At 38.7% G+C, this 16,066-nt stretch overlaps 1 protein-coding gene across 1 annotated transcript in view; it reads left to right on the top strand.

The window, feature by feature from the left end:
* The window catches only part of LOC124803060 (centrosomal protein of 120 kDa-like), a 192,631-nt gene extending 189,949 nt beyond the window's left edge, over positions 1-2,682 (top strand). Inside the window, exon 15 of the mRNA XM_047264187.1 lies at positions 2,465-2,682. Within this exon, the coding sequence (XP_047120143.1) occupies positions 2,465-2,629 (165 nt within the window). The 3' untranslated portion in view covers positions 2,630-2,682. The remainder of the gene's footprint in view (positions 1-2,464) is intronic.
* The last annotated feature ends 13,384 nt before the right edge of the window (positions 2,683-16,066 follow it).

Raw genomic sequence — 16,066 nt, forward strand, 5'->3', positions numbered from 1 at the left:
ATTGATACACTGCTCCCAGTGCCATTTTCACTTCTGGAAGTAGTCTTGGAATGCCTCTTGCTGAATCACGCGAAGCAGCGTCTGCAGATTTTTTTCCTCTCACGTACCATTGCAAATCCTCGTCTTTTCAATGGGGTTCTGAACTTTGGAAATAAAGAAAAGTCTGGAAGGGCCAGGTCTGGTGAGTATGGAGGATGAGGCTCCACAATGATTTCATTTTTTGTGCAATAGTCGCTCATCAAAGGGCTGAATGTGCAGGTTCGATATCGTGATGCAAGAACCATGAATTGACTCGCCACATTTCAGGCTGTTTCCCTTTCACATTTTCTTGCAGGAGTCCCGACACGTCCCAATAGTACCATTGATTAACAGTTGTCCTGTGGCACGAATTCATGATGAACTAATCTTTCAGAGTCAAAGAAAACTGTCAGCATGACTTTGACATTTGACCTGACCTGATGAACTTTTTTATTTTTGGAGAACCTTTGCTACCCATTGTGAAGATTGAACCTTGTTCTCAACATTATAACTATAGACCCATGTCTCATCACCAATTATGATTTTCTTAAAGAACATATAATTTGCTTTTCACAGATTGCGAGGCGAAGGTCTTTCTGGTCTTGGTTCATGAGCCGTGGGATGAACTTGGCGGCAACACGATGCATTCCAAGATGCAGTGTCAGGATTTCATGACATGATCCAACTGAAATGTTACATTCTTCTACAATATCTCAGTCAGTCATTCTTCGATTGGCACGCACAATTTCGTTGGTGTTCCTGTCATGAGCGAAGTCAGTAGACATCGAAGGGTATCCTGAATGAGGATCATCTTTAACTTCTGTCTGGTCAGTTTTAAACCATGTCAACCATCTGACACTGAGTAGGGCTTCAGCACTCATCACTGTAGGCTTTGTGCATCATTTGGTGTGTCTCTGTAAAAGTTTTCTTGAGTTTCATGCAAAACTGAATGCAGATGCACTACTCCTCTAACTTTGCTGTTTCAATGTTTTGCAAACTGTGCGACACAACGTTCTACTTGATACAGCACTGAACAATAATTAACAGACTTTCTTTAACTTTCTTTCACATGTGGCAGCATTTTCAATTACGGCTGACATTATAAAGAAGCACTGTAAAGCACACATTGGCAGCAGTGATCTGAAAATGACGCACATGTCTTCTCCTTGAGTCAGAGTAACTGCCGTGCATGCCCGGAACTGCGATCGTATCGCTGCCACGGATAGAAATAGAAATGGAACTTATTTTGTGGATGAGCCTCGTAATTCACTTTCTGTGAATTCCTTGACATCAGCTGTATTAGGTATAGACCTGCTAACCCAGATGATGAATTAAGTAGACTACAATATGAGGCTGTAGGCAGTGCGATATGAAAGCTTCTCTCAGTCTGGGGAATGTTCACGGATAGCTGATCTGGTTAAGGTGAACACTCACAATAAGCGGGAAATCTAGGTTTGAATCCCAGTCGGGCACAAATTTTCATATGTCGGCATTGGGATAGTAGATCCGTATAACCGCTGATGTCAAGTAATCCGCAGTCCGGAAATTAATTTCAAAAATGAATGAAATGCCTGTCAACCAGAATGTCTAAATGCATTAACATCCACTATCTACTCCTAAATGGATGTCAGTAAGATTTCCAGCACAATATAGAGCAGCTACCCCAAAGAAATTAAGACCTTTTCTTAATTAAAAAAAGGTTAGGTGTGTTATTTGTGAGAGACAGATATTTTCTTTCACAAGATGCATTGGAAAGCACCAGTTCTACATCTCAAACATTTTCGCATTTAATTCAAGAATCGGTACATGAATTTCAACAGAAATTTCACATTGTATAGCACAACTACTGCAGAAAGCTTTAAGCTTGATTTATTATAGAACTGGCTGACAGGTAATGGAGATAAAGATCTAATGTCAGTCTCAAAGTATCTTTTTTCACAGCTCCTGGGATCTTTTTCTCCATGTTCCATAATTAGCAAAGGTTTTACACCATGGAAACATATTCTATTGATAAACATAATGAAATTTGTTATGAAGTTGTCATGTCATTACTCTTGGTGTAGGTTATGTAGATACTGATAAAACATTGAGTTTTTTAATGACATTTTCTTGTATGTATCTCAGAAGGTTTATGTTTTCACTATGACATGCACATTTTCTTATGATGTAGTGAGCTTAGCTACACTTTGCCTAAGCTTACCTATCACTTTGCCTAACTAAATAATTAAGAAACTCACAGAATATATAAATACAAGTAACTGAATTGACTAAATGAATATAACTGATACAAGGAATATATACAAACAGCATCTACGTAAATTAAATCACCACATGCTGCACTTCACTGCTAGACAGAAAATAGATGTTTTGCATCCCCATGTGTAACCATTATGTCTTATCTTATGTGTAATTTGAAAGTAATATGTACAACATCTTTACTCCACAGCACCAGAAGTCACCTACAACCTTTATAAGTTGTCACGAAGATGTGCAGCGTGATGCTTCAAGACTAATAGAAGAGATGGACACACTTCTCAGTACAGGAAACTATACTGAAGATGATCCAGTTATTTTGGGATTAAAAAATGAGATAAGAAATCTACAGTTGTAAAATAACTTAACTACCTGCACACATAATTAAATTATTAGCCTGTATCTAGCAAAGATGAGGAGTAATCTCTTGGCATGTCATCATAATACTGTATGTAATATATGACTCTTAAGTGGTGGCATTGTGGTTTTCATTCCAAAGACTGGTTTAATGCAGCTCTCCATGCTAGCCTATTTTGTGCATGCTATGTATCTTTGTGTAACTAGCTGCTTATCATATTTGCATGAATATAGGCCCCATGGAGTTATAGGTTGAATCTAAACTTTTGCTGTGAGATTACAGTAAAAAGTGAACCTTGAATGTAGGTTGCACTACTAAATTTATGAAAAAGTGCACTTAGACAGTGCTTTTAGTTGCATGTTTTGCCACCCTTTCATCAAATTCTGCATAACTAAGGCTGACTTATCACATGGACACAAATATGTGACATTCATTTATCTCAGAGCACTGCCAACATTAAGCTGCCCCTAGTCTCAAAAGCTGCGCATTGTTAAGGGTAACGGTGCCAGGGCTATGGCAAGCAGCCAGTGCTGTCTTCCTCTCATCGCTCCTTTCCCCTAGGCAGGCAAAATGCCCCTCTTGCCATTGCCAACAGCCACCGTGCTAATTGTCAACTTATCCGGGACAAACAGTATATGATGCAGACAGACACTAAATTAAAGTGTAATGTAATTGTATAGGTAAAAAAATCTACTCATCAAATGGTAGCAGGAGAACACATATAAAGTTATTTAAATTTTGCAAGCTTTTGGAACCAGTGGTTCCTCCTTCTGGCAGAAGGGTTAAAGAAGAAGGAAGTGTTGGCGACTGCACCAGATGAGATCTGAAAACCTGAGAGCTTAATGGTGGAAGATAGGATACTACACAAGACAGAGATTACTGCCAAAACATTGTGCATGAGTTAATAAGAGCAAAAAGCTAAATGCATTATATGTGATAGAGGTGGGGGGGGGGGGGGGGCAATAGAAAAGTCAGAAAATGAAAGACATAGAAAACTAAAAGGGAGTGGAAAAAAGGATAGTTACTGTGAAGAAATGCTGAGGCCTAAGAAATTAATGTAAATTAAGGCCACATGGGTGGCAAGAACCAAGGACATGTTGTAATGCCAGTTCTCACCTGCGGCGTTGTGAGAAACTGGTGTCTATGTGAAAAATCCAGGTGGCACTTATGCTAAAACAGGCACCAAGATCTCGACTGTCATATTGCAGAGTATGCTCTGCTACAGGAAATCACTGAATAATGTTGGCAACCATACATAACAATTGAGCAATGCAGAGCAACAATATTATACCATGGTATCTTCTGAAGAAGTAGTGCCCAAATTTGATCATTTGGTTTGTGACAATGGGAAAGGAGCATGCTTGTTACACAGTGAAATTTAAACTTCAAATTATCAGCTATGCAAGGGAACAGGGAAATTGCATATTTGATGTTGATGGAAAAAAAAGGGTCATCGGTGTTGTGAAAATGAAGAGAAACTGTTGAATATTGGGCACGTTGGGACACTAAGTGTTTTTACGGCGAAAAAACTCATAGAAAGATTTTCCAAACCAAAATTTATTTTCACAAGAAGAGCATTTCTTAAAATATTTTTCTACGCAGTTGCCACCATTCTTCAGATATTTGTCATAGTGAGAGACCAACTTTTCTATGTCGTCTTCACTGCTGAACACTGTTTTTTGCATTGTCATTGTGTCCATGTGCCTTCCTCCAGAATCATGCTTAAAGTTCAAGAGTAAGTGGCAGTCAGAAGGTGTGAGACCAGGGCTGTATATGGTGGACGATCAAACTGCTCCCAACTGAATACGGTTTTGAGTGATGTCAACAGAATGGGCACTGTGTTACTTGAAACAACACAATGCCTTGACTGAGTATTCCATGTCTTTTGTTTTGAATTGTGCACTGACATTTTCTCAGTGTTTCGCAGTATCTTACCACTTTGATGATTTCATCTTTGAGAAGGAACTCAACTAGCAGAATGCTCTGTCTGTCCCAGAACACTATGCACATGATTTTTTGTGCTGACAATGTTGTTTTGAATTTTTGGTTTTTGGGCGATTGTGAGAGTGCTGCTTCCATTCCATCCTCTGTTGTTTTTATTTTGGAGTGACATGACAAACCCAAGTTTCATCGCTGGTCTTAATTCTGTTTAAGAATTTATCTTGTGAGGGTTCATTTATATTTTAAGGTACCTTGTTGTGATCTTCAGCCAGGAGTAATCTGCAAACTTATTAAATATTCTTCTTAACTGTACCATAACTTATTTTTTACTAAAAACCAAGACTTGGTAACTCCAGTATTAGATGATAAGTATTTTGTTGCAGTAGACCTTCTGGATTATGAATAACAGATGTTTTTTGATAACATACATATATACATTGTTGATATAAACTTCTGGTCATTGGTATTTTGGCAGAAGACTCTTTGCTGCCTTTGACTGTTTTGCCTGTCAAGAGTCCAAGTACATCTTCAACACTCTCGGAGTGGCACAAAGACCAGCGGAATACCTCATTCAAATAATAAAATACGCAAAACACGACTTGCCCCCTAATAAATCTTCTTACAAAGTGATTAGAATTTCATATTCTGATTGATTATTCTGGATGACAAAAATACATATAATTCTGCTAAAAAAGCTCGTTCATTTATGTTCAAAATTAGTATGAGATTTCACTTCCACTCAGTGAAATTATTTATTTCCAAACTTTGGCTACAAAATATTTGGAAAATCTCATACCCTCATACCTGATGCCCCTTATAAATAATCAAGTGTTTGGGTACTAAGTAGTTTCCACCTATAATAAACCAGTGTGAATTACCTCAAAGAAAATGGTCTATTGATACACAGTCAACACAGATTTAGAAAACGTTGTTCTTGCAACATACAACTGGCTCTTTGCTCACACGAAGTGTTGAGTGCTATTGACAAGGGATTTCAAATTGATTCCGTATTTCTAGATTTCCAGAAGGCTTTTGACATTGTACTGCACAAGTTGACAGGTGGCTTGTAGTGAAATTGCGAGCTTATGGAATATTATCTCAGATATGTGACTGGATTTGTGATTTGTTGTCAGACAGGTCACAGTTCCTAATAACTGATGGAAAGTCATTGAGTAAAACAGAAGTGATTGCTGGCATTCCCCAAGGTAGTGTTATAGGCCCTCTGCTGTTATAAATCATTTAGGAGACAATCTGAGCAGCCGTCTTAGGTTGTTTGCAGATGATGCTGTCATTTATCGTCTAGTAAAATCAGAAGATGAATATAAATTGCGAAACGATTTAGAAAAGATATGTATATTGTGCAAAATTGGGAGATTGAGTCAATAATTAAATCACTGAAGACTAAGGACTCTCGTGGTTATGATGGAGTGTCTAGCAGAATATTAAAGTACTGTGCTGTACATGTTAGCCCTGTATTTAGCCATAATTGTAATTTTTCCTTTAGGAATGGTCAGTTTCCTGAGTAGTAAAGCCGCTTTATAAAAAGGGAGAAAGGGATAATGTAGATAATTTTAGACCTATTTCTATGCCATCAGTGTTTGCAAAAGTTATTCAAAAGGCTGTGTATGTAAGGATAATTGATCATTTCATATCACATGATTTGCTATCAAATGTACGGTTCGGCTTTACACAAGTCATTTAACAACTGAAAATGCTAGATTCTCTTTTCTCTCTGATGTACGGGATGTGCTAAACAAAAGGTTTTGAATGCTTGACATTTTTTTTTTTTTTTTATTTAACTAAGGCATTTGATTCTGTTGATCACAAAATGTTGCCCAGAAGTTGGACCGTTACAGAATACAAGGAGTAGCTCACCATTGGTTACTTTAGCAACAGGCAGCAAAAGGTAATTATTCACACTGTTGATAATGGCTGTGATGTGGGGTCTGAGTGGGGTACTGTCAAGTGCGAGGGGTGGGGGGTGGGGGGGGAGGGGGGTGGGGGTGGCCAGAGGTCGGTGTTGGGGCCACTCCTGTTCCTTATTTATATAAATGATATGCCCTCCAGTATTACTGGAAACTCTAAAATATTTCTGTTTGCTGATGACACTAGCTTCGTAGTAAAGGATGTTGTGTGCAACGTTGGCTTGGTTTCAAATAGTGCAGTACATGACGTAAGTTCATGGCTTGTAGAGGATAAACTGACACTAAATCACAGTAAGACTCAGTTTTTACAGTTTCTAACACATAATTCAACAAAACCTGACATTTTAATTTCACAGAATGGGCATATGACTAGTGATACTGAACAGTTCAAATTTCTAGGTGTTTAGATAGATAGTAAGCTGTCATGGAAAGCCCACGTTCGGGATCTTGTTCAAAGACTTAATACTGCCATTTTTACTATTCAAACGGCATCAGAAGCGAGTGATCATTCGACACAAGAATCAGTCTACCTTGCTTATTTTCATTCGTTTATATCATATGGTATTATATTTTGGGGTAACTCTTCCCATTCTAAAAGGATATTTTTGGCTCAGAAACGGGCGGTTCGAGCAATAAGTGGTGTCAGTTCACAAACCTCTTGTCAGCCCCTGTTCATAAGTTCAGTACATGAAATGAAGTTGGTAATGTGATTCTTATCAAACTTACCAACCTCATCCTCACCCATAATTACTTCACTTTTGAAGGCCAGACCTACAAACAAATCAGGGGAACGGCCATGGGAACCAGGATGGCTCCGTCCTATGCCAACCTCTTCATGGGCCACGTGGAAGAGGCTTTCCTGAAGACCTAACAGCTGCTTCCCCTGGCCTGGTATTGGTTTATAGATGACATCTTTGTGGTCTGGACTCATGGTGAAGAAACACTCCTTAATTTCCTCCATAACCTCAACTCGTTTTCGAATCTGAATTTCACCTGGTCCTTCTTCACAACCCAAGCCACCTTCCTGGATGTTGACCTTCATCTTGTTGATGCTCACATCCACACCTCTGTCAATATCAAACCCACAAACAAGCAGCAGTACCTTCATTTTGATAACTGCCATCCATTCCACATCAAACGCTCCCTTCCCTACAGCCTAGGTATTCGTGGCAAACGTATCTGCTCCAGTGACAAAATCCTGAACAATTACACCAATAACCTAACCAGTGCTTTCCTCTCCCGCAACTATTCTGCAGACCTTGTCCACAAACAGATCTCCCAAGCAATACATTCTTCCCCATCCAACAATAATGTTCCTACCCCAGACCACACAGAAGCATCCCCCTTGTCACCCAATATTATCCTGGCCTTGAATACATCCTTGTCAAACCCTACAATATTCCCAGACCACCTTCTACCCAGCGGTTCCTCCCCCTCTAACCGACCCCACTGCAAAACCTGCCTCATGCATCCCCCCACAACCACCTTCTCCAGTTCTGCTGCTGGTAAAACATACACAACTCAAGGCAGGGCCAGATGTGAAACAACACATGTCATTTATCAGCTGACATGCCTGCACAGCCTTTTACATTGGTATGATGACAACTAAACTGGCTAAGCGCATGAACGGGCACAGACGAACTGTCCGCCTAGGAGATGTCAAATACCCAGTAGCAGAGCATGCCCTGCAGCATAATTCTAGGGACCTAGGAGCCTGCTACACCGTACGTGCCATTTGGCTTCTCCCATCCCAACACCAGTCCCTTGGAATTGCGGAGACGGGAACTTGCACTCCAACACATCCTTCCATCCCGCCATCCCCCTGGACTGAACCTACGTTAACCAACCTCACTCCCATTTACTCTTCAGTCTTCTCCTCTTTCCCTTTCGTCTTTAGCCATTCACACATCTTTTCATCTTACATAGTTGTGTTTATCTTTATACTATATACCTCTTCACTTCTGTATGCATCCTCTTTGGTTTGATGCTGGCACAGTACTTACAACAGAATATCTTTGGCTTCCCTCTGACACCCATGCCTCCTTCTTTGCTACCCTCCCTGTTTACCTTTCCCCTGTTGCTTCATAACGTGCGTTGTGAGTAACTGAATCCACTTTCCCTTCTTCCCCCTTTTTTCCCCCTCTCTCCTCCCTGACGAAGGAACAGAGTTCCGAAAGCTAGGATAAAAATTTTCTGTTTTGTGTATCTATCGGCTGTACTGAGCTGGGGTAAGTGGTGGCCAGCCTCTCTATCTCTTTGTTAGTATTTATATTACAACTTGTCATCAACATATAACAATACTTTACTTCTAAGCTGGTTTCCCATTGCTCTTTCCAGAGCTCTTATGAAAACTGAGACTGATACATTTAGGCCAAATGGTAGCACTTTGAGTTGATATGACCTTCCTTCAAACAGGAATGCTATATACTTCTGTGAATCTTTGTAGAGGACAATCTGCCAATAACTCAACATCAGATCCATAGTGATGATGTATTTTACTCTTTCAAACTTCGCAAGCAGTTCCTCTTATATAGGGGGTCTGTCTCTCTCTGGCTCTATTTTCTATTTACAGTTTGTGCATCCAACACTATACGTACATTACCATCTGGTTTTGTAACAACAACTAATGGATTGTTATAACAGCTGTCAGACATTTCTATAATATTCCATTGTAACATTCTTTCAGTTTTTTTGCATTAGTGGCATCATCAGTACTGGTATGGAGTAGGGTCTCACATTAAATGGATTATGTGGTTTAATCTTCAATCTACAAATGAAGTCTTTAATAACACCTGGGCATGTTGAAAATACTTTATATGTCTACATAATAAAGAAGTTGTATCTTCCTTTTTTTAATGTGTAGATTCTGTGATTTGTTTATGTTATTAATTATGTCTGCTTCATTCCCTTGTATCATGTCTGCCCCTCATTGGTACCTGCCATTCTGTTCTAATGTAGTTTTTGTCTATAAAGCGAGTCCTAATCTCCTTGTGTTGCTTTGCTTGAAATGAATGACAGCCAAGTCGTCTTGTTCCCCGCATGGGAAGGTTGCTAACCTGTTGGAAGTTTAACGATACTTTCTTGTCCGACAACCAGTCTATGCCTAAAATCGTAGGTAAAGTTGAACTTCCAACTACAAACATTGCTTTTTGAAATGTGTGGGTTTTTAATGTGAATTCGATAAACAGTTCTGCATATACTGCTTTGCTTGTCATACCTGTTATCTGTATTCCTGTGACAGTACCTGAGGGAACGCATTTAACAAATTATTTTGCTGTAAGAAACAGTGTTCTTTTACTGATCTGTCACTACCAGTGTCTAAAATAACTTCCACGATTATGTTATTTATTTACAATGCAAGTCAATTTTGGTTTCATATATTCTTTTGTTTGTGTATTTTGTTCATCCCCCCCATGAACCATGGACCTTGCCGTTGGTGGGGAGGCTTGCCTGCCTCAACGATAAAGATAGCCGTACCATAGGTGCAACCACAATGGAGGGGTATCTATTGAGAGGCCAGACAAACATGTGGTTCCTGAAGAGGGGCAGCAGTCTTTTCAGTAGTTGCAGGGGCAACAGTCTGGATGATTGACTGATCTGGCCTTGTAACACTAACCAAAACGGCCTTGCTGTTCTGGTACTGCGAACGGCTGAAAGCAAGGGGAAACTACAGCCATAACTTTTCCCGAGAGCATGCAGCTTTACTGTATGATTAAATGATGATGGCGTCCTCTTGGGTAAAATATTCCGGAGGTAAAATAGTCCCCCATTCGGATCTCTGGGCGGGAACTACTCAATAGGACGTCATTATCAGGAGAAAGAAAACTGACGTTCTACGGATCGGAGCGTGGAATGTCAGATCCTTTAATTGGGCAGGTAGGTTAGAAAATTTAAAAAGGGAAATGGATAGGTTAAAGTTAGATATAGTGGGAATTAGTGAAGTTCAGTGGCAAGAGGAACAAGACTTTCAGTCAAGTGAATACAGGGTTATAAATACAAAATCAAATAGGGGTAATGCAGGAGTAGGTTTAACAATGAATAAAAAAATAGGAGGACGGGTAAGCTACTACAAACAGTATAGTGAACGCATTATTGTCGCCAAGATAGATACGAAGCCTACATCTACTACAGCAGTACAAGTTTATATGCCAACTAGCTCTGCAGATAATGAAGAAATTGATGAAATGTATGATGAGATGAAAGAAATTATTCAGGTAGTGAAGGGAGATGAAAATTTAATAGTCATGGGTGACTGGAATTCGCCAGTAGGAAAAGGAAGAGAAGGAAACGTAGTAGGTGAATATGGATTGGGGCTAAGAAATGAAAGAGGAAGCCACCTCGTAGAATTTTGCGCAGAGCATAACTTAATCATAGCTAACACTTGGTTCAAGAACCATAAAAGAAGGTTGTATACATGGAAGAATCCCGGAGATACTAAAAGGTATCAGATACATTATATAATGGTAAGACAGAGATTTAGGAACCAGGTTTTAAATTGTAAGACATTTCCAGGGGCAAATGTGGACTCTGACCACAATCTAGTGGTTATGAACTGTAGATTAAAACTGCAGAAACTGCAAAAAGGTGGGAATTTAAGGAGATGGGACCTGGATAAACTGAAAGAACTAGAGGTTGTACAGAGTTTCAGGGAGAGCATAAGGGAACAATTGACAGGAATGGGGGAAAGAAATACTGTAGAAGAAGAAATGGTAGCTTTGAGGGATGAAATAGTGAAGGCAGCAGAGGATCAAATAGGTAAAAAGACAAGGGCTAGTAGAAACCCTTGGGTAACACAAGAAATATTGAATTTAATTGATGAAAGGAGAAAATATAAAATGCAGTAAATGCAGCAGGCAAAAAGGAATACAAACGTCTCAAAAATGAGATCGACAGGAAGTGCAAAATGGCTAAGCAGGCATGGCTAGAGGACAAATGTAAGGATGTAGAGGCTTATCTCACTATGAGTAAGATAGATACTGCCTACAGGAAAATTAAAGAGACCTTTGAAGAAAAGAGAACCACTTGTATGAATATCAAAAGCTTTGATGGAAACCCAGTTCTAAGCAAAGAAGGAAAAGCAGAAAGGTCGAAGGAGTATATAGAGGGTCTATACAAGGACAATGTACTTGAGGACAATATTATGGAAATGGAAGAGGATGTAGATGAAGATGAAATGGGAGATATGATACTGCGTGAAGAGTTTGACAGAGCACTGAAAGACTTGAGTCGAAACAAGGACCCTGGAGTAGACAACATTCCATTAGAACTACTGACGTCCTTGGGAGAGCCAGTTCTGACAAAACTCTACCATCTGGTGAGCAAGATGTATGACACAGGCGAAATTCCCTCAGACTTCAAGAAGAATATAATAATTCCAATCCCAAAATAAGCAGGTGTCGACAGATGTGAAAATTACCGAACTATCAGTTTAATAAGTCACAGCTGCAAAATACTAACGCGAATTCTTTACAGACGAATGGAAAAACTGATAGAAGCCGACCTCGGGGAAGATCTGTTTGGATTCTGTAGAAATGTTGGAATACGTGAGGCAATACTGACCCTACGACTTATCTTAGAAGAAAGATTAAGGAAAGGCAAACCTACGTTTCTAGCATTTGTAGACTTAGAGATAGCTTTTGACAATGTTGATTGGAATACTCTATTTCAAATTCTGGAGGTGGCAGAGGTAAAATAGAGAGAGCGAAAGGCTATTTACAATTTATACAGAAACCAGATGGCAGTTATAAGAGTCGAGGGACATGAAAGGGAAGCAGTGGTTGGGAAGGGAGTGAGACAACGCTGTAGCCTATCCCTGATTTTATTCAATCTGTATATTGAGCAAGCAATAAAGGAAACAAAAGAAAAGTTTGGAGTAGATATTAAAATCCATGGAGAAGAAATAAAAACTTTAAGGTTTGCCGATGACATTGTAATTCTGTCAGAGACAGCAAAGGACTTGGAAGAGCAGTTGAATGGGATGGACAGTGTCTTGAAAGGAGGGTATAAGATGAACATCAACAAAAGCAAAATGAGGATAATGGAATGTAGTCGAATTAAGTCAGGTGATGCTGAGGGAATTAGATTAGGAAATGAGTCATTTAAAGTAGTAAAAGAGTATTGCTATTTGGGTAGCAAAATAACTGATGATGGTCGAAGTAGAGAGGATATAAAATGTAGACTGGCAATGGCAAGGAAAGTGTTTCTGAAGAAGAGAAATTTGTTAACATCGAGTATAGATTTAAATCTCAGAAAGTCGTTTCTGAAAATATTTGTATGGAATGTAGCCATGTATGGAAGTGGAACATGGATGATAAATAGTTTGGACAAGAAGAGAATAGAAGCTTTCGAAATGTGGTGCTACAGAAGAATGCTGAAGATTAGATGGGTAGATCACATAACTAATGAGGAGGTATTGAATAGAATTTGGGAGAAGAGGAGTTTGTGGCACAACTTGACAAGAAGAAGGGACTGGTTGGTAGGACATGTTCTGAGGCATCAAGGGATCACAAATTTAGCATTGGAGGGCAGCGTGGAGGGTAAAAATCGTAGAGGGAGACCAAGAGATGAATACACTAAGCAGATTCAGAAGGATGTAGGTTGCAGTAAGTACTGGGAGATGAAGAAGCTTGCACAGGATAGAGTAGCATGGAGAGCTGCATCAAACCTGTCCCAGGACTGAAGACCACAACAACAACAACATTTTCTTCATGTAGTAAGACATCTGTGAAACTCTGCTTGTAATCATACCTAATGAAGCTAGAATAGATTTGTTGTGGCTGGTTTTCAGCTGTTTCAGAGGACTGAACATCTGCCTGGAAGTGTATTAATTTTCCCTCTCTGTCATATTTGTGCTGTTAAATCTGTTATTGTTCCCATTTCTGTAACTGTCCCCTGTATGGTTACAATCATGTCCATTGTGTACCCTCTTTCCTCCAGTCTTAGCACTAGTGGATCGAGATCCTCTGTTAACATTACTCTGTTGATTATTAGTGTTGGTATTGCTGCTCGTATGCCATTTTTCTGATTGCCTTTCACTGTTGCACTTTTTATAGATATTCCAATAAGTTGTTCACTTTTTCCCAATCCTTCCCTAACAATTTGTCCCTTACACACCATAGTAATCGGCTAATGATGACTTATAATAAATGTTCCTCTCTTATGGAATTGTCTAGATATTTTGCTTTGCTAAGATGCTATTCCACAAAATCTCTTTACCCATTCCGTGAACTACTATTGTATGGTTTCGATGCTAAAAGTTCTAATCTCAATTTCTTTTTGGGCTACCTCACTCCTGTACCTTGACTTAAATGTTGTTTTGATATCACTGTAGGCTGTGAATTCTTCTAGCTTAACATACCCCACTGTGCAGCATCACCTGTCAAATGACTTATCGCAAATCATATCTGATTAAAATCTGATTGGGAATCAGGTAACATTCTCTAAAATGACATTAGAAAGAAAACGGGGTGAATATCACACGAAGGTGAAAACTCAGGAGAATTTATGATTTAATCCTTTGCTTAGTGTTGTGGTGAAGTCATTGCAATTATTAGTTACTGTCCTGTTCTTTAATAACAAGTCTTCTACTTCTTTTTCTTAGTTCTTTCTTTGTCTTCCCCAAGCTCAGAGAGTTATGTATCACTGCCTTTGTGTTTGAACGTAAAATTTCATTATTGTGAAAAGTTGGGTGTTCCCGACACTGCAGATGTAGTCTGTCCAGAGGTTGATTTATTGTCTACCAATTGTGTACAATGTACATCCTTACTAAATTCCAATTTTTGTGTCCTTGGTTCCAATTCGTTAATTATTACAGATAAAACGTCAATATTTTTACTTAGTGTAAGTTTATAACAGTGTTTTGTATTCGTCACTTCCTTTTCTAATTTCTCAATTCTCCTTGCTAATTTGTCATTTTCTGCTTTGATAGTGTGTACATGCTCTAAGGTCCATCTTGTTTTGTTTCCATTATTTCGAAGTGCCTATCTATTTTGGAAACATGATCGAAATCCATGTTCAATCTTGTTTCCAACACATATCTCTTGCTGTTAAATTGGGTAGTGAATGCATTAAATCGTGTTCCCAAATTCATGAGTCTGTTGTTAATTTGCATCAATCTGTTTTCTACCTGTGTGAAAATGCATTTATATCCATAACTGTAGTATTCAAGTGAGCTAACTGTTGTAAAACTGACTGCATTAACTCTTGCACGGCATGCTGTTATCTATGTGTGCCATCATATTACTTCCAAACTAAAACAAATTTATACCTATCTCACATATTAATATAGCTATACTGAACTACCCTGAAGAGCCAAAGAAACTGGTACACCTGCCTAATATTGTACAGGACCCCCGTGAGCACACAGAAGTGTCACAACACGACATGGTGTGGACTCGACTAATGTCTGAAATAGTGCTGGAGGGAATCGACACCATGAATTGTGACGAAGCAAGCTGGGATATTTTTACTTCCCCACTTGTTTTGCCATCTGCATCCTTAAATTTTTTTTCATTTTTCACTATTTACTATTAACAGGCGTGAGTATAATCCGCATTTCCATAAAATAGAAAGGTTGACCCTCAGTTTTAAAGAATATAACACCAAATCTAATTTTGTGCTTAGTTTTATGTATGTAATTGATTTTTAATTTATTTCGACTATTCCTAGTTAGTATCTTTTGTTATAGGGTGAAACAGTAATTGTTTCATAACTTAAATTCTATTGTTGATGTATAAACAAATATAAATTCTGTTTAATTATAAACATTTGGAGGGACAACTAATAATATTCATAAAGTATCTACTTGGCCCTAGTGCAAAACATATTAGCAAAGCCAGCCCTTGCTTGTGTTACTATATATATTAATTTCATGATTTAAACAATTAGTTCGGCTTAACCCGTGTAGCAGAAGAAAATGGTAAAAAGAACCAGTTTTTCGATGTATTCAGTTTCGAATGAGTTAAGTTTTAATTGTAATTTCTATAAATTTAACTTCAAACAATGTGTAGTTTCAGCACCTATTATTGTCAGGATATATAAGGGCTTGAGTTTTGGTGCGGAGATAGTCAGTCCACAGTTGAGTTTCAGATGAGGAACCGTGTTGGTTAGATCAACAACAAAGCATCCGTGAAATAAGTGTAACACAATGAGGCCATGTGTTAAAACAATGACAGTGTCTGTTCCATAAGTAGCTTGTTATTCTTCAAGAACTGTGTTGTTAGGTTGGTTTTTACTAATTGTAGATATTCAGTAGTAAACTATTGTAGCTGTATGTGGATGTTCACCTGCAATCTATTAATGAGGCTTATTGAAAGCTAAACAATACAGCACTGGCCATATATAACTGTGTTTTATTGGGGGGTTGTGAACAGTGAAAGTAAACAAATGTGAAATGTAACTGTGCATCTGTTGGCTACATTATTTACTGTAGTCAGTGTCGAAATTACAAACCCCATATGTCAGCCAGTGTAGCAATACAGTACGTCGACACCAAGGACAATCAATGAAGAAATAAAGCAGGCGAACGTCACATTTGTTGCCCCGATATGAGGACTATTGTATGTGGGCACAA

The sequence above is a fragment of the Schistocerca piceifrons genome, chromosome 6, assembly GCF_021461385.2.
Source record: "Schistocerca piceifrons isolate TAMUIC-IGC-003096 chromosome 6, iqSchPice1.1, whole genome shotgun sequence".
Taxonomy (NCBI): Eukaryota; Metazoa; Arthropoda; class Insecta; order Orthoptera; family Acrididae; genus Schistocerca; species Schistocerca piceifrons.